The sequence below is a fragment of the Anomaloglossus baeobatrachus genome, chromosome 6 (genome assembly GCF_048569485.1).
Source record: "Anomaloglossus baeobatrachus isolate aAnoBae1 chromosome 6, aAnoBae1.hap1, whole genome shotgun sequence".
Classification (NCBI taxonomy): Eukaryota; Metazoa; Chordata; class Amphibia; order Anura; family Aromobatidae; genus Anomaloglossus; species Anomaloglossus baeobatrachus.
Genome location: NC_134358.1, coordinates 478317452 through 478336968, shown reverse-complemented (window position 1 = coordinate 478336968; position 19517 = coordinate 478317452). Strand labels below are relative to the sequence as shown.

Genomic DNA, 19517 nt, shown 5'->3' with positions numbered 1-19517 from the left:
CAATGTGTCATAACTGCAACATGACACACACAAGATGGCCTGGGTAGTCAAGATGTGGGCTGCAGAGGCCAACATTTAAGAGACTCGCAGAGTTCCCATCCACCAGCCACAAACAACTGACCTGGCTTATGGACAGGAGTCTGCTAAATGAATCGCCCATCTCTAATTTATATTGATCTTTTGGAGACCCAAAAATCTGGGGTACAGGATGTTTCCACTAAAAGTCTTAACACTAAGGAGATTTTTGGAAGTATTTCAAGCCTTGTTTCATTCCGCATGCCTACACAGTGGGATTTGTTGCAGCCCTTTCCCTTTTGGTGAATGTATGTATCAGGAGATGTGAACAGAAATGTAGCAATATAGACAGGATCACCTATATTGAGAGGATCAACTAGATTTGTATAAAAGTAATTTAAAGCCATTACTTTTTGTTGCTAAAAAAAAGTGGGTCATTTTATACTCCGTGTCGGACTGGCTATCCGAGAAACCACCTGTAATACCAGGCCTGGCTGCGGTTACCTGCATTCAACTCTGGAGCTCTCTCCTGAGCTCCGAGTTCAGCCCGGCCTGTCCGCAGCTGTCATGAACTGAACCGCAATCGCTGGGGAATCAATCACTCGGCGCTCGCAGTTCAGTCCAGGCTGCACTCCAAAGCCCAGGTGAGAGCTCCAGAGTTGAATGCAGATAACCGCAGCCAGGCCTGGTATTACTGGCGGTTTCTCCGTTAGCCAGTCGAACACTGTTTATACCCCATACAGATGGGAACCCCCCCCCAAAAAAAACCAAAACACACACAGAACACCTGCTCGGCTTATTCCCGCTCCCCCAGCTGATCGCTCCTTCCACCATTATATACAGAGTGTCCACCCATATCCTGTCCACCGCCATTAACTTGAGAACAGCGGCAGCTATAGGCATAGAAGTGGTGTCTAGGTATAGTAAAGTATCCATGGGCTACGCAATGAAACCACCTATAGCGCCACCTGGTGGAAAATAACGGAGTTAGCATTTTCTCTGACTCCTCATTGGGGGACACAGGACCATGGGTGTTATAATGCCTATCCATAGGAGGACACTAAGTAGATGCAAAACCATAGCTCCTCCTCTGCAGTATACACCCCCTGGCCAGGCCAGGAAAGCTCAGTTTTAGCTTAGTTTCTGTAGGAGGCACTTCCTTTCAAGGTTTGTTATTTTTTGAGGGCGACGGTTTCCTTTTGGGACCTATCTCCCACTACCATCAACGGGCGGGAACATGGAGTGTCGCCACCACGTACCCCCTCCCACGACGCTGGATCCTGGGCTGGACGACGGGTTCCACAGACACCGATTTTCCAAAGCCCAGGGTAGAGGCCTGTGCCCCTATAGCCTAATTCCTCAGCCCCTCTTTGCAGGCTCTGAGTTGAATATGGCATTGACACAGCAAGCTGACTCTGCTATTTTCACTGCCTGGATGGAAGCAGTGTTTTAAGGTGAGATCCCCCCTGACTGGTTTCCCAGACAAAGGGAGAAAAGACGCTGCAGGGAAGGTTCCCAGGACATTTACAGTATTTATTATGTGCAAGGAGCAAGGATCCTGCAAACACAGTGTTAACTTTTCTCTAGCTTGCTGGCTGGAGGAGGGGGAAGTTCTGCTGTTTGTAGAAAGTCCTGCAGATAATTTCCAGGTGGCAGGGGGGAGGGCCCAGGGCTCAGGGACTCGGCTGTTTATTTGCTCTGTTTGTTTATTTGCTCTAGCAGAAAAGCCGGCTGATAACCACCAGTGACCAGCTGTGTGCTGACTGGAGGGAGAGGGAGGAAAACTATCAGAAGCTCCCTTCCCGTCGTGTTTTTTTTTTTTTTTTTTTTTTTACTACCCACAGCAGGGGAGGGGGCACACTGACTTCATCTTCTTGCTCTTTTAGCACTGAGCCCCGCCCCCCGCGGCCGCGATAAGCCTCGCCCCCCAGGAAAGCGTGCGAAGATCTCCATAGAGCTTAATCCTTCCTGAGGACAGGGCCATCGGCTGATTCTGGTGAGGTGCTTGCTTCACTTGTAGCCCTGCTGAGCATTGCTCCCCCTCCTGGCATACTCCTATTAGGAACATGCAGAAACCTAAGGGCACTAAGAGTGCTAAGGCCCACATAGTCTTTTATTCAGCCTGCACTGCCTGCCACGCTGAGCTACCACGTAAACACAGGAGGGTCTCTTCTCTCTGTGAGTCCTGTGCCCCTATAGCCCCCCAAGACCCGCCTGCCACCACCTTCGCAACCGTCATCCTAGGGCTCCCAGCCCACAGGAATGGACACAGTTTCTGTCCCAATCCATGGAAAAACTGTCACAGAACCTGGTGCTGGCTATGCAATGTCGTCCTCTACACCCTTCTGGGTCCCTGGACGGAAGCAGCCTGAGGATACCCCTATGGAGGATCCTTCTGAGGTAATCTGGGCACATGCTTCACCGGTTGCAGGGATCAGGGAAAGAGCACACGGCCGGGTGTCTCCAGTGGGCTCTCCCTCGGGAGCACACAGGGCAGGCTCTCCCACACGCAGTGTAACGTGGCACGGGGTGGTAGTCGTGGGCGAGGTATTTGTCTGCTGCACCCCGGCACGCTACATGAAAATGGAAGTCCTGGCTGGGTGTCTGGTGTTGCATTCTGGAGGCGATACGCCTTTGCAGGCCGCATGTTGCTGATAGTTTGGGCTGGCCAGGACCAGATGTACACAGCTCATTGAGGGAGACCACAAGTTCATAAAAAATGTCATTTTACTGAACATAAACTTGTCAACACCAATGTACATTAGATAGTGGACATAAGTAGTCTTACATGTTTCAGTGTCACAGAGGAGCATACAACCTTCAGTTCAGTTGTTCCAATTTCCATAAGTCCTTTTCTTCCCTTCACTACCCAGCTTAGTATCACATCACAGTCCTTGGAAGACTTTCTCCTCCTCAAGCAGTTCCATGTCTTTTCCCTCTTAGAGAGATTTTGCCAATATGGCTGGACCGAGCTATAAGCTACTCAAGACGCCTCATGGACACCTGCTTAAGACACTCACGTCATTCCTTGTCCCGCTCTGTCTTGCACTAGACTTGTCATTCTCTGTCAGTCGTTCCTTCTTTTCCTCGGTCACACTATTCTATGTCATGGTCTCCCTCTTTTCTTGTCACCCATATCATGCGGCTCTGCTTCTCTTCAGACCTGATGTCTGTTCCTGTCACAGGCTGGGCCCTAACTGACGTTTCCACATCAACCGTTTCTCTCTCTCAGCAGTAGCTCTTTCCCTATTGGCTAATCCTAGAATCCCAGCTGTCACCTGTCTGTCACCAGGCAGATTTAACTTTTCACCTGCATATCTATAACACTAATAATTCCTTATTAAGCATTATTTATTATATACTACATAACATTACACCTTATACCAATACACATACTGTACATTACATCTTCAATACTGCTACACCTCTACATAGTAACATTCTGTACTCTGCTACATCTTATACATTACAATATGCATAAAACTCTAATACATCCTTATAAAATACTATAAAGATTAATAAACACGTTTTACAACCATGTTATGTCTTCTGGGGGGGGTTTCTTCTCACGGGGGCTCGACCACCCCCTTACAGCTCCACGGCTTCTGAAGAGCTGGAGGAGGGAGAATGCTGTTTATACCAAGCGGATTCCTTGGTTTTCAGCCTCCCCAGATGATCAAACTGCAATAGACTCCCTTATAGCAGCAATCAACCAAACTCTGCATGTGGAGGATCCCCATCCACTACCACTGGCCATGCGGTCTCCTTTAAGAGGGCAAGGAAACCCCAAAAGGTTTTCGCTGATCACCCAGAGTTTCAGGATATCCTCACAAAGCAAAGGGAGAAGCCTGACAGGCGCTTCGGTAACCGTCAACTCATGGAGTCCCGGTACCCTTTTGCCTTAACTGCCCCTAAGGGCTGGGACGATCCGCCCTCGGTTGACCCCCCCCCTCTCCCCTGGTCTCCCACTTTGCCACAAAGACGCTCAGACTGACAGGTGGAGCACCTCGCCGGCTCTGCTTTGGAGGCCGCGGGTTCCTCCCTCTCGCCCTCCTTTGCCTCTGTGTGGGTCGCAAAGGCGATTCCGGTCTGGGCAGAATCCCTTAACACTTCGCTTGACGAATCCCAGTTCCCTCATACCTTCACAGAGGTAACAGCTCAAATTACCGCTGCGGCGGAGTACCTCTTGCAGGCCTCCATGGACGCTGCTACCTGCGCAGCGTTTGCCGCCTCAAATACCATAGCCATCCGCAGAGCTCTCTGGCTCCGACAATGGTGAGCGGACTCTGCCTCCAAGAAGTCTTTCACGGGCCTTCCCTTTTTTCCAGACAGATTTTTTTTTTTTTTTTGGCGAACGTCTGGACAAGCTCATTTCTGACGCCACGGGAGGAAAGAGTACCTCCCTCCCCCAGCTGAAGTCCTGGACGACCTTCACCAGGCGTCCACAGTCCTCGTTCCGCTCCTTCGGAACTCATTGGTTGGTCGACATCCCGTGCTGTCCTCGCCGCCAGCCTCGGACTACGCAGGGACCGACCTTCTCAGCTCTCCCCGAAACCCACTTCGTCATGGCAGCCTAGACCGAAACAGTCCAGGACTAGGGAGACTCATCCACGACGTTTTCTCCCTTCATGACTCCTTCGGCGCCCCGGAAGACACACTCATTGTAGGAGGTCGACTGCGGCTTTTTTCAACACATCTGGGCTGCCGCCTCAGACGACAAATGGTTGCGAGACCTTGTGTCTTCAGGTTACCAGGACCCGACCCCCGAGTCAGTTCTTTCTCTCAAACCCCCTAAAGTCTCAAACGACGCAAAGCTTTTTTCTCCGCAATCCACTCGCTCCAAACAGCAGGATTGATAATACCTTTCCCGGACGACGTGAAGTTCAGGGGTTTTTATTCCAACCTCTTTGTGGTCCCCAAAATGGATGGGTCAGATCGACCCATCCTGGACCTCAAACACCTGAACAAACATGTGCACGTACGGAGATTCAGAATGGAGTCCCTAAGGTCCATTATTGCATCCATGGTTGAAGGGGAATTCCTCGCCTTAGACATCAAGGATGCGTACCTGCACATACCCATCTCCCCAGATCACCAAAAGTTCCTCCGCTTCGCAGTTCAGGACTCCCACTTTCAATTTGTAGCTCTACCCTTCGGCCTTGCCACCGCACCAAGGGTCTTCACCAAAGTCATGGCGGCCGCCATGAGCGTCCTTCACGCCAGGGGAGTAGTCGTTCTCCCTTACTTGGACGACCTCCTCATCAAGGTCCCCTCCTTCCGCGACTGCTCAACCAACGTACAGATCACTGCGGACACCCTATCCCGCTTAGGGTGGCTGGTGAATCTAGACAAATCATTCCCAATCCCATCACGATCCTTCACCTTCCTGGGCATGTCCCTGGACACCCGTCAGGGCTTGATCTATCTCCCCCTGGACAAGGCGATCGCTCTTCAACGAGCGGTACGCTGCCTTCTACGTCCTCCGTCTCGCTCCAATCGATTCAGCATGAAGGTGCTCGGCAAGATGGTGGCGGCTATGGAAGCAGTACCCTTTGCTCAACTGCACCTCCGCCCACTGCAGCTAGCCCTTCTAGCAGCCTGGGACAAGAGCCCCTTCTCTCCGGACAGACATCTTCACCTGACATCCTAAGTCAGGTACGCACTCCGCTGGTGGCTTCCGAAGGGGAGATCTTTTCTCCCAGCGAACTGGCTGGTCTTGACCACGGAAGCCTGCCTCCTAGGCTGGGGAGCAATGTACCGGCACCACACTGCTCAAGGACGTTGGACGCCCCAGGAGTCTTCCCTAACCATAAACATCCTGGAAACCTGCGCGATCTTCCTCGCGCTCAGGGCATTCTGCCCTCTGCTAGCGGGTCATCAGATTCGAGTCCAATCGGACAATACGACAGCTGTAGCCTACATCAATCGCCAAGGGGTACACCTGCAGCAAGGCAGCTTATCTCGAGGCCCACAGGATCCTCAGCTGGGCCGAATCGACAGGGTCAGTGATATCAGCGGTACATATACCGGGAGTAGAGAACTGGGCAGCAGACTTCCAAGTCGCCAAGGCCTGGCCGCCGGAGAGTGGTCTCCACCCAGATGTGTTCCTACACATCTGCACTCGCTGGGGTACACCAGACGTGGATCTAATGGCCTCAAGGTTGAACGCAAAGGTACCCGCGTTCATAGCCAGGTCACGCGATCCGCAGTCCATCGGCGCGGATGCTGTAGTCTGCTCCTGGCTCCACTTCCGCCTGCCTTACATATTTCCACCCCTACCTCTGCTGCCGCGGGTAATCAGGCAAATCAAGGTAGAGGGAGTCCCGATGATACTGATAGCGCCAGTCCGGCCCAGGCACACCTGGTACGCCGAATGAGAACAAATGCTCGCAGACGTACCGTGGCGCATTCCAGACATCCCAGACTTGCTGACACAAGGGCCTATTTCCCATCAGAACTCCAGAGCCCTGAAGCTGACGGCATGGCCATTGAGACATGGGTATTAACAAGAGCAGGATTCTCCGCCGCGGTTATCTCCACCATGATCAGCGCCCGAAAGCCTGCTTCATCCTGCATTTACCACCATACGTGGAAAATCTTCCTTTCATGGTCCAGGGAAACTAACGTCCAGCCTCTGCCTCTGGCCATCCCCAGAATTCTCGATTTTCTGCAGGTTGGCTCTCAGTTCCCTTAAAGGGCAGGTCTCAGCGCTCTCAATCTTCTACCAATGCCGACTGGCTCAAAAAACGCAGGTCAAGACCTTCCTCGAGGGCGTTTCCCATCTAGTTCCCCCGTACAAACGGCCGTTGGAACCATGGGACCTCAATCTCGTTCTGGACGGTCTCCAGAGGTCCCCCCTTGAACCTCTCAAGGAATAGTCCCTTGTTTTTCGGTCCTGGAAGGTAACGTTCCTGGTGGCAATTACGTCCATCAGACGGGTTTCGGAGCTAGCAGCACTCTCTTGCCGCGAGCCTTTTCTTCATCGTTCCTTATGGGAGACCCAGACCATGGGTGTATAGCTTCTGCCTCCGGAGGACACACAAAGTACTACACTAAAAAGTGTAGCTCCTCCCTCCGAGCATATACACCCCCTGGATTACCAAATCTAGCCAGTTCAATGCTTTGTGTTCAGGAGGATCACACATGCATTTTCATCTGATTTTTGATTTTTGATTTTAAAGAGTTGGGAAGAAAAGCGGGTCCAAGCTGGACCCCCGGCATGTCACTTCTCACCCCACTGTGTCGGCGGTGCTGTTAAGGTTGATCTCAAGGCTGGAGCCTTTACATGCCGCGCTCCTTCACCATCCCTCGGGCTCTGGCTTGAAGTGGGAGCCAACACGGTTCTCACTGCTTTGCAGGAGACCGGTCTCCATCCGCAGCCCTCTCAGGACCCTGCCGGACGGAGCACTCATCCCTCAGGGACCTGGCCCTGCGTCTCTCAAGCTAAGTATTGAGACGTTATTGTCAGGGGGTGCCTTGCATTTTTTATTGTTGGGGAGAGTGTGTTAGTTATTTTGGTGACATTTCCGGCCGGTTCTCTGGGTTTCCCCTGAGAACCGCGCCGAGGGTGCCTGCTTGCCGGCCGCACTGTAAAATTTAGTCCCCGGCTTCAGCAGCGGCCTACTTTCGGTTTCACTGCCCCTGCATGTCAGTCATGCAGAGGGACAGTGCGGCGCCGCCCACCGGCCATTCAGCTCAGGGGAGGACACTCCTCTCTGAGGAGATGTTTCCCTCCCCTGTATATCTCCTTGGCCCTCCGGTTCCCGCTCTTGGACTAGGCCCCGCCCCCCCCTCCTCACTCCGGCGTTATTTTATCAGCGTTCTCACACTGATCGGCGCTGGCTGCTGCATCTCTGCAAACTGTCTGGGGGTCCGAGCTGTGGGATCCGGAGGGCACACAAAACGGTCTGGTAAGCCACAACCTCTGGTTGTGGACTTTATTATACACTCTCTGGGGGTCATTCTGAAGGAGTGTGTTCTTACTGCAGAGCCCCCACCTCAGCAGCATGTCTCACACTAGGAGCAAGGCTGCAAGGCTGTACTCAATATGTACTGCATGTAAGCTCGTACTGCCTGAACCGAGCACATATCCTCATTGTGATGCCTGCTCTAACATGGTGGTGCCTCAGCTTGGAGTCTCCCCAGTGGTCCCTCAGGCTGCTCTGGCCCCGGTGGCTGAACCCCCGGCTTGGGTAGAATTGTTTACTAAGTCTATCTCCCAGTCCTTTGCTGACTCCATGGGAGAGCTGTCCCGGACTCTGCTGAGCATGCATCAGCCCCCTTCACAGGGCGCCTCTGCTGCTTCGGCTCGCTCTCCAGAGCTCACAGAGGATTCTTCATCTGCTCCCAGACCCCGTCCTCCTAAAAGGAAACGCAGGGACCCCTCTCCTTCCTCGTCCCGCGGCTCCGATTCACGAGCCGATTCGCAGGACGAGGAGGATGTCTTTACTGGGGGCTCGGATTGATCTGACTGAGGGGGATGCAGATGTTAGTGATTTGATTGCGTCCATTAATACTGTACTGGACCTCAATCCGCCAGTATCAGAGGAGCAACCCTCTCTGGCAGAAAAGCACCAGTTTACTTTGCCTAAGAGACCAAGGAGTGTGTTCTTTAACCACTCCAGTTTTCAGACCACTGTGTCCAAGCCCAGAGCCTGTCCTGACAAACGCTTTCCTAAGCGTGGTTCTGATGACCGTTTTCCTTTTCCACCAGAGGTGGTCAAGGAGTGGGCTCTCTCACCAAAGGTGGACCCTCCGGTGTCTAGACTCTCAGCCCGGACAGTTGTATCTGTGGCTGATGGCACCTCACTCAAGGATCCCACTGACTGCCAGGTTGACCTCCTGGCCAAGTCTGTCTATGAGGCGACAGGGGCCTCGTTCTCCCCATCTTTTGCAGCAGTGTGGGCTCTCAAAGCCATCTCTGCTTATCTGGAGGAGATGCATACCCTCACTAGGGACTCTATGCCTGAATTGGTTGCTTTAACTTCCCAGGCTTCAGCCTTTTCAGCCTACGCCATGTCTGCCATGCTGGAGGCCCCTCACCGCACTGCGGTGGCCTCCGCCAATTCCCTCGCTATCCGCAGGATCTTGTGGCTGCGTGAGTGGAAGGCGGATGCTTCCTCAAAGTACCACCTTGCTGGGCTCCCATTTGCTGGGTCCAGGCTGTTCGGTGAACAGCTGGATGAAATTATTAAGGAGGCTACTGGCGGGAAGAGTACTTCCTTGCCACAGACTAAAGCCAGGAAACCTGTCCAGGGCAGGAACCAGTCGAGGTTTCGGTCCTTTCGTTCCTCTAACTGGTCATCCTCGTCCACTAACTCGGCCAAGGACCAGAAGCCCACCTGGCGCAAGAAGCCGCGTCCACAAGGGTCCGCAGGAGCTGCTGCCAATAAGGCAGCCTCCTCTTGACTATCTGGCCGAGCCAGCAACGTCCTTGGTCGGTGGCAGGCTCTCCCACTTTGGCGACGTGTGGTTTCAACACGTCTCCGACCAGTGGGTGCGGGATATAATCTCCCACGGCTACAGGATAGAATTCTCTTCCAGCCCGCCAAACAGATTTTTTCTGTCAACTCCCCCCTGCTCCAAGGCCGCCGCCTTCTCTCAGGCCATGGCATCCTTGCAGGCCAACGGAGTAATTGTGCCGGTTCCCGCCAGGGAACGGTTCAGAGGTTTCTATTCAAATCTCTTCCTAGTCCCCAAAAAGGACGGTTCCTTCCGGCCCATCCTGGATCTCAAGCTTCTCAACAAGCATGTTCAGGTGCGGCATTTTCGCATGGAGTCTCTGCGGTCAGTCATTGCCTCAATGACCCAAGGAGATTTCCTGGCATCCATCGACATCAGAGATGCCTATCTGCATGTGCCAATTGCAGTTTCACACCAGCGTTGGCTACGTTTTGCAATCGGAGAGGAACATTTCCAATTCGTGGCTCTCCCCTTCAGGTTAGCCACGGCCCCTCGAGTATTCACCAAGGTCATGGCAGCAGTGGTTGCGGTCCTGCACCTCCAGGGGTTGGCAGTAATTCCTTACCTGGACGACCTTCTTGTCAAGGCTTCATCCAGCGCAGACTGTCAGCGGAGTGTCTCGCTCACTCTCGCCACTCTTGTTCAATTCGGGTGGCTTGTCAATCTGCCCAAGTCCACTCTGACCCGACCCAAAAACTCACGTACCTAGGGATGCAATTCGAAACTCTGCCGGCACTTGTCAAGCTGCCCTTAGTCAAACAGCAGTCCCTCCATTTGGCGGTGCGCTCTCTGTTGAGGCCCCGCCGTCACTCCATCAGGCACCTTATGCAGGTGCTGGGTCAGATGGTGGCGTCAATGGAAGCGGTTCCCTTTGCCCAGTTCCATCTGCGTCCTCTGCAGCTGGACATTCTCCGCTGTTGGGACAAGCGGATTTCTTCCTTGCACAGGTTGGTGGCTCTGTCGCCACAAGCCAGGAGCTCTCTTCAGTGGTGGCTTCGGCCTCTCTCTCTCTGTCTCAGGGACGCTCCTTTCTGACCCCGTCCTGGGTGATCCTCACCACGGATGCCAGTCTTTCCGGCTGGGGAGCAGTATTTCTCCACCACCGAGCACAGGGCATTTGGACTCCGTCCGAATCAGTCCTCTCGATCAATGTGCTGGAAATCAGAGCTGTGCCACTAGCTCTCGTAGCCTTTCACCACCTGTTGGCGGGCAAGCACATTCGAGTCCAGTCAGACAACGCGACAGCAGTTGCCTACATCAATCACCAGGGCGGGACTCGCAGCCGCCTGGCAATGTTGGAGGTTCAACGCATCCTGCAGTGGACGGAGGACTCCAAGTCCACCATATCCGCAGTCCATATCCCAGGCGTGGAAAACTGGGAGGCAGATTATCTCAGCCATCAAACCGTGGACAGCGGCGAGTGGGCTCTGAATCAGGCAGTGTTCCGGTCGATCTGCCGCAAGTGGGGCACTCCGGAAGTGGATCTAATGGCATCCCGGCACAACAACAAGGTCCCGGTTTACGTGGCTCGCTCCCACGATCCTCAGGCCTTTGCAGCGGACGCGCTGGTTCAGGATTGGTCCCAGTTTCGTCTGGCTTACGTGTTTCCCCCTCTAGCTCTCTTGCCCAGAGTCCTGCGCAAGATCAGAATGGAGGGCCGTCGGGTCATACTCATCGCCCCAGACTGGCCCAGGCGAGCTTGGTACCCAGACCTGCTCCGTCTGTCCGTAGAGGTGCCGTGGCGTCTCCCGGACCGCCCAGACCTTCTCTCTCAAGGTCCGTTTTTCTGCCAGAATTCTGCGGCTCTCAGATTGACGGTGTTGCTCTTGAGTCCTGGATCCTGACGGCTTCCGTCATTCCTCCCGAAGTCATCTCCACTATGACTCAGGCTCGGAAGTCTTCCTCGGCAAAAATTTACCACAGGACTTGGAGAATTTTCCTGTCCTGGTGTCGTTCTTCCGGCCATGCTCCTTGGCCTTTTTCCTTGCCAACCATCCTGTCCTTTCTACAGTCCGGTCTGCAGCTAGGACTATCCCTCATTTCTCTTAAGGGACAGGTCTCGGCTCTGTCAGTGTTCTTCCAGCGGCGTATCGCCCGACTGGCTCAGGTGCGCACCTTCATGCAGGGCGCATCTCACATCATTCCACCTTACCGGCGGCCTTTGGATCCCTGGGACCTTAATCTGGTCCTCACGGCCTTACAGAAACCCCCCTTTGAGCCTCTTAGGGAAGTTTCTTTGTTTCGACTTTCACAGAAAGTCGTCTTTCTGGTGGCCATAACTTTTCTCAGGAGAGTCTCTGATTTGGCCGCGCTCTCTTCGTTGTCACCTTTTTTGTTTTTCACCAAGACAAGGTAGTTCTCCGTCCGACTCCGGACTTTCTTCCTAAGGTGGTGTCTCCTTTCCACCTTAACCAGGACATTTCATTGCCTTCCCTTTGTCTGGCCCCTGTTCATCGCTTTGAGAAAGCGTTGCATACTTTAGATCTGGTGCGGGCGCTCCGGATCTATGTGTCACGCACCGCCGCTCTTAGGCGGTGCACCTCTCTTTTTGTGCTGACCACAGGTCAGCGCAAGCGTCTCTCGGCTTCTAAACCGACCCTAGCTCGTTGGATTAGGTCGGCCATATCCGATGCCTACCAGAGTACTCAGGTGCCTCCCCCGCCGGGGATCAAGGCACACTCGACCAGAGCTGTCGGTGCCTCTTGGGCTTTCAGGCACCAGGCTACGGCTCAGCAGGTCTGTCAGGCTGCCACTTGGTCTAGTCTGCACACCTTTTCAAAGCACTACCAAGTGCATGCTCATGCTTCGGCAGATGCGAGCTTGGGCAGACGCATCCTTCAGGCGGCTGTCGCCCATTTGTGAAGTTAGGTTTTGCCTACTTCTCAGTTTTCTGTTTATTTCCCACCCATGGACAGCTTTGAGACGTCCCATGGTCTGGGTCTCCCATAAGGAACGATGAAGAAAAAGAGAATTTTGTTTACTTACCGTAAATTCTTTTTCTTATAGTTCCGACATGGGAGACCCAGCACCCTCCCTGTTGCCTGTTGGCAGTTTTCTTGTTCCGTGTGTTTTCACCGGCTGTTGTTGTAGTCAGAGGTTCCGGTTGTTCCGGGTTTTGCTCTCTCTACTTGTGGGTGGATGTCCTCCTTCAGCTTTTGCACTAAACTGGCTAGATTTGGTAATCCAGGGGGTGTATATGCTCGGAGGGAGGAGCTACACTTTTTAGTGTAGTACTTTGTGTGTCCTCCGGAGGCAGAAGCTATACACCCATGGTCTGGGTCTCCCATGTCGGAACTATAAGAAAAAGAATTTACGGTAAGTAAACAAAATTCTTTTTCTGATTTTTCACCAGGACAAGGTGGTTCTGCGCCCCCTTCCGGATTTTCTTCCAAAGGTTCCTACCCCATTTCATTTGATTGAGGACATTGTTCTGCCTTCCTTTTGTCCACACCCAGTTCATAGGGTGGAAAGGTCTCTGCATTCGTTAGACCTCGTCAGAGCTCTCAGATATTACATATCCAGGACAGCCCTCTTTAGGAAAACAGACTCTTGTTCGTCATTCCTGAGGGGCCTAAGAAGGGACAGGCAACTTCAAAGGCGACTCTGGCTCGCTGGATTCGCTCTGCGATCCAAGAAGTCTACCGTTTGCAACTTAAGCCCATTCCTAGTGGGCTACGGGCTCATTCCACGCGAGCAGTTGGCGCTTCGTGGGCCATTCGGCATCACAATAATACGGGGATAAATATCCACAAAGACAATTTCCAGTCCATAGGCAAAAATCCTTAAAGAAGGGCTTAAGACTGGCAATTGTCTTTGTGGATATTTATCCCCGTATTATTGTGATACCTTGGACTGGTACTAAGTTAGTACACCCTCATTGAGCAACTGTTTATCAGCTCAAAATCTATTAGCTCGATTGTGTCTGCCGCCGGCCGGGGCATTTTGACACCAAAGATTAGCCTCTGGCTGCTGCGTCGTTTGTGCCACTTTTTATATACTTTCTGTTCACATTGTGTGTTATATGTGCAAGCTTGTATAAAATTCTTACCTCTAGAACAAAGGATATTAATAAAATTTAACTTGGAACCCTTTTTCAGCGCTGCCTTATTAGATTTTAGTTCCAAAATCTTTTAACAAACTTTTCTGTATCCAGGGAATTTGAGGGATTATTGCCTCTGAGGCTAGCTGCAGTCTTATAGGGTTGGGGTGAAGCGCTAACAACCGTATTTTGACAGTCTATGGTCAAAGTTAAATGAGCGTCATGTAAGTGACCAGCATTCAATGTTTTCGGGGGGTCATGGGTTTCATATCATAGAATTTCTGTATGCAAGGTGTTGATTCGTATTGAATTGATGATGCCCTACAACTTTTGTAATTCACTTTATTTCTCTATCTCGTTCCGTTTTCGAGATAAAAATGCTAACTCCGTTTTCCACCAGGTGGCGCTATAGGTGGTTTCATTGCGTAGCGCATGGCTACTTTACTATACCTAGACACCACTTCTATGCCTATAGCTGCATCTGTTCTCAAGTTAAAGGAGTTGTCCGACATTAGCTTACCAAAAAATTTTGAGTTTATCTGTGCTGTATTGTCATATAAAACACCCCTACATTGTTATTTTTTGTTTTCTAACTTTTGTTCCTCTTGAATTATCCCTTTATTTTCTGCAGCTCTTTGTTTACATTTTGCTTCAGCAAACATGACCACTTCCTGTGCAAAACGTCAGTCAGAGCTTGCACCGCCCAGCCGCAGTTTCCAGCCCCACCCCAGTCTCCAGCCCCGCCCTCTGCCCGCCCCCTGCACACATTCCCTGTCAGCATTCTGCCCCAGCACCTGACCTGTTATCACTCTAGCAATGAAAATAACAGCCCCACATCGGGCTCTGCGCCACACACACGCGCGCACGCACGCACACATCGGGCTCTGCGCCACACACACACAATTGGGCTCTGCACCCCACATCACATCAGGCTCTGCAACCCCTCCCCTCCACACTAGCGCGCACACACACGCACGCACGCGGCGTTCTGTACCGACCCCTACCCCCATAGAGAACACATGTAGGCTACATTCACATGACCATTCCGTTTTTGCGGTCTGCAAAAAACGGTCCATTTGTTTCACGGATGCATCCGTGTGTCATCCGTGTGCCTTCCGTTTTTTTGCGGACCGCAAAAAGCGGAAGCAGCAAGAAAGATAAATAGATGAGTAGATATAGAGATGAATAGATAGATATAGAGACAGAGAGAGGGATGAATGAATGAATAGAGGGATAGATAGAATCATAGATAGATGAGAAAGACATATAATGTCCTACCCCCCTGCATATTCTAAGCTAGCACCCTTTAGTGACTTTCATGTGGCACTAAAGGGTGCTTAGCCTTGTATTTATCCAAAAAATAAATAATTTAAAAAAAAAAAAACAGACGTGGGATCCCCCATACTTTTGTAGCCAGCTAGGGTAAAGCAGACGGCTGCAGCCTGCAGACCACATCTGGCAGCTTCACATTGGCTGGTAATCCAAAACTGAGGGCACCCCATGCTGTTATTTTTAAATTAAATAAATAATTTAAAACAAAAAACATGGGGTTCCCCCCAAATTGGATCACCAGCCGAGGTAAGGCGGACAGCTGTGGTCTGGTATTCTCAGACTAGGGAGGTCCACTATTATTGGACACTCCCCAGCCTAAAAATAGCAGGCCACAGCCGCCCCAGAAGTGGCGCATCCATTAGATGTGCCAATCCTGGTGCTTCGCCCCAACTCATCCCATTGCCCTGGTGCGGTGGCGAACTGGGTAATATATGGGGTTGATGCCAGATGTGTTATGTCACCTGGCATCAAGCCCTGGGGTTCGTGATGTCACGCGTCTATCAGATACCCGACATCACCAACCCAGTCAGTAATAAAACTTTTTTTTTTTTTTGTTGTCTATTTTTTTTATTTGAAAAAACACTCCCCAAAACATTCATTCTTTCACCAGTTTATTGAAAAGAAAAACAAATCCAGGTCCGGTGTAATCCAATAAGGGGGTCCCACGACAATCCATACCATAGTCAATGTCCCAGTCAATGAAGAACAGAGTGTTCCCCATTGGCTGGGAGAGTAATGCAGTGACCTGAGCTAACATCAATAGCCCAGGTCACTGCAGGGGATGACGAGCACTGCTTCAGGAGCTTAGATGAGATCATTACCTGCTGTGACAATCTTCCTTTCACTCCTGTCAGCGCTGTCACTGACTTCTATGCCCGCCGCGTTCTCAGCAGTATTGCCCGTGACGTCACCGCTAGTGACGTGAGAACGCACAGGCATAGAAGGCAGTGACTGCGCTGACAGGAGTGAAGCGAAGATCGTCACAGCAGGTAATTATTTCATCTAACATCCTGATGGCAGCGACCGTCATCCCCGCGGCTGCCTGCGCTGCAGGGTGAGAAGCTGCTGAGCCCGCAGTGCGAGCAGCCGCGGGGCTGGAGCGGGAAACAGACTGCACGGGCACTCCTGCTCCCCTGAGCAGGGGGCCTGGTGCTGGCGGTGACACCGTGGGTGGGTAGAGTACGGGGTGTGGGGGAATGTATAGGAGGGTGCAGGGAAGGGGGCGGGGACTCACACACTGTACCAGCCCAGCAGGGCGGCAACAAGCTGTTCCAGATTTGCATGTTAACATGGTCCTGCCCATGTTGACATGAAATGACCGGAAGCAGCAAAATCGCGGCAGGAGCAGTCACATGACCACTCTGAGCCGGGGGAGAGGGGCTGACAGCAGGGCAGGTAAGTGCTCACTATCTACTTACCTGCCCCAATGTAGCCCAATAGGGTAATAATAAAAAAAAAAAAGTCAAAATAAGCCGGATAACCCCTTTAATGGCGGTGGACAGGATATGGGTGAACACGCTTCTACTGTGTCCTGAGGATGCATATAGCGGTCATATTGTGTGGTAGTGCGCAGTGGAGGGAATGCTGTGGCCTGCAGGCCAATGTTATTAGCTTTTTGGCTGTTTTGGACTTCGGGCCGGACTTGAACAGCCAGAGGGTCGGATGTGGCCCACAGAGTGTACTTAGCCGAGGTCTGAGATACGTATTGTCACATTCAAATAGGACTAATCCTCATGAGGATCTGCTGGCACATCCGTGGCTCAAATCTGAATGTCTGCTTTGGATTTCTACCACAAATCCACTTGTAAACATACTTTGTCAAATACCGTAACTTGTAACCTACCTAATCTGCTTTAACACTTGAACTTGTTGGCTCAGGTCACCTTTTAGTGATCCTAAAAATGTGAGAAGTGACCAGAGGTGGATGGAGGAAAGCAAGCAGCTAATGGAGGAGAACAAGCAACTAAAGGACGAGAGCAAGCAGCTAAAGGAGGAGAGCAAACGGCTAATGGATGAGGGCAAACGGCTAATGGATGACAGCAAGCAGCTAAAGGAGGAGAACCTGCAGTTAAAGGAAGAGAAGAAGCAGATGTTGGATGAATGTGGGCAACTGAAAGAACATAAGGAAGGCCTCTGTCACAAACTAGTTGCTTTAGAGCTGCGTATACAAAAAACTGAGCTCGAAAATAAGGTGAATGTTTGTTTTTATATTCAAAAGTCTGATCTACTTAGTGTGTAAAAAAAAACAAACCCCAAAACCTGTAACCTCATCCCATATTCTTATTGGGGGAGGTTTACGTTATAGATGGATTGTCAATTGGTGAAAGTTAAAAAGAACATGTAACTGTGCTGCGCTCTGCTCCTTTCCGGTCACTGGGGCAGGAGCAGTGCGCAGCTGTCACGGCTGTTCTGCGATCACGCCCACCGCTCCGCTGATAGACAACCTGCTAAGCCTGTGAATGTGCTGAGCGAGCCGTCTGTCATCTGAGCAGTGGGCAGGATTGGAGAACAGACATGGCTGCTCTGTGCTGCATCAGTCCCCATGACTGGAAAGGAGCAGAGCGCAGTGCATTTATAAGGCTATGTGCGCACGTTGCGTTCTGTAACTTGCAGAAATGAATGCATCCTCTGGCAGAATTTGTAATTGTCACATTTGGTTTAGACCAGATAATCGCAGGAAATACACATGCGTTTTTGAGATGTTTTGACCGCATTTTACTTGCATTTTCAGTGTTTAAAATGGGATGCGTTTTCAATACAAAGACACTACTAAATAAAGTTTGAACATTCAAACACTAGGAAAAAAGTGAAAAAAAAAATAATTAATTCATGCTTTAATTCATACACTATAATGATAATTTTCTTAAAATGATTATTGAGATTTAATATTTATGTTAATAAAATTAACTTATTGTTTGACTATTGATTTTGAGTCAGGCTGGATGTGAGGGCAAAAGGAGACCTCTTGACCTCACTATAATGCCAAAAACGCTTTAATTTTGACAAAAGCATACGTTTAGCATCAAAAATGCATGTAAAGCGCTTGGATTTTGATTTTGGATGCGTTTTCAAAACTGTCATTGACTTCAATGTTAACTAAACGGTGCCAAAACACAAAGAATTGACATGCTGCTTTTATAAACGCCGAGATTGTGACAAAATTTTGTCAAAACGCTGCATTTAAAAAAGCATCGTGCGGATGAATTTTGCTAAATTCCCATAGACTTTGCTTAGAAAACAAAACACAAGCTTTTTGTCAATGAAACGCTGCAGTTCAAAACGCTGCGGAAACGCATGAAAAAACGCAACGTGCGCACATAGCCTAACATGGTTTGTGCCTTTCTCCAGCGATTGCTACCTATGCTCATACATACTCAGACATGCTCTGGATACGGATCCTCACCTCTAACCTGCTCTGCTTTCACTTACATAAGGAATCTGGACCTGATGATAGGTTACCTTTAAAGATAATTCATTATCAGACATTTTGTAAATTTCCAAGTTATCCTGAATCTTATTGTCATTGGTTTACATCTGTGTTAGATTTTTAACAAGATTCCCATTCTTGGTTGGAACAAAGATCAATTATCCTTTGTGCAAAATGGGTTCAAATAATCCTACATAAACTTATAACTATTTCATGCTATTAAAGAAAATCTGTCCGCAGGTTTTTGTTACCTAATCTGAGTGCTGCATAATAGGGGCAGAGGACCCGATTCCAGTGATGTGGCACTTGGCTGCTTGCTGTGGTTTTGATAACATCCCTGTTTCATCACCAGGAGAATACCACTAGAGGACTAGTAACCGTGCTGCCAGATAGTCCTCCATATTCATGAGCTCTGTTTAACCCTGCACACACCATTTATTGGAACCTTTCTGACTATGCACAGTATACACAGAGCTAGTTGATTTGCAGCAGATAAAACAGTGGTTTTATCAAAACTGCAGCAAGCAGCCCTGTAAGTGACCCTAGCAGAGTTACATGTTGAGAAGGATCTGGGTACGCTTGTAAAACTAAATAACAGTATGCAATGTTATTCTGCGACTTCTAAGGCCAGCAGGATATTATGTATTAAAAGAAGCATGGACTCCTGGGACGAGGACATTACTGACATTTCAGAAAGTGTTAATACGACCTCTTCTAGAATATGCATTTTAATTCTGGGCACCAGAACTCGCTACAAATCGCTGTATTTGTGATAAAATCATTATTTTATCTGCACGAGATAATCTCCAGTGGACTAATAACCCTTCTGCCATATACTCTACAGTTCAAAAGTTTAGGGTCACTTAGATATTTCCTTATTTTTTACATAAAAGCACATTTTGTTTTCAATAAAGCTAAAATTACATTAAACAAATACACTATACATTGTTAATGTGGTAAATGACTATTCTAGCTGCAAATGTCTGGTTTTGAATGCAATATCTACATAGTTGTATAGAGACCCATTTCCAACAACCACCACTCCAGTGTTCTAATGGTACATTTGTGTTTGCTCACTGTGTTAGAAGCCTAATGGATGTTTAGAAATCCCTTGAAAACACTTGTGCACGTATGTTAGTGTCGCGGGCGGGGAGGAGGGTGTCAGCACACCGCGCTCACCCCTTCTGCTCGGGTCCGGCAGTTGCTCCTGGTGGCTCGAGCTGCGGGCCGGATCCCGGGGTG

At 50.3% G+C, this 19517-nt stretch overlaps 1 protein-coding gene across 1 annotated transcript in view; it reads left to right on the top strand.

Annotated features, from left to right (window-relative positions):
• Positions 1–19517, top strand: part of STK31 (serine/threonine kinase 31) — a 267725-nt gene that overhangs the window by 51890 nt on the left and 196318 nt on the right. The window contains exon 8 of the mRNA XM_075315356.1: positions 16727–17039. Coding sequence (XP_075171471.1) covers positions 16727–17039 — 313 coding nt within the window. The remainder of the gene's footprint in view (positions 1–16726; positions 17040–19517) is intronic.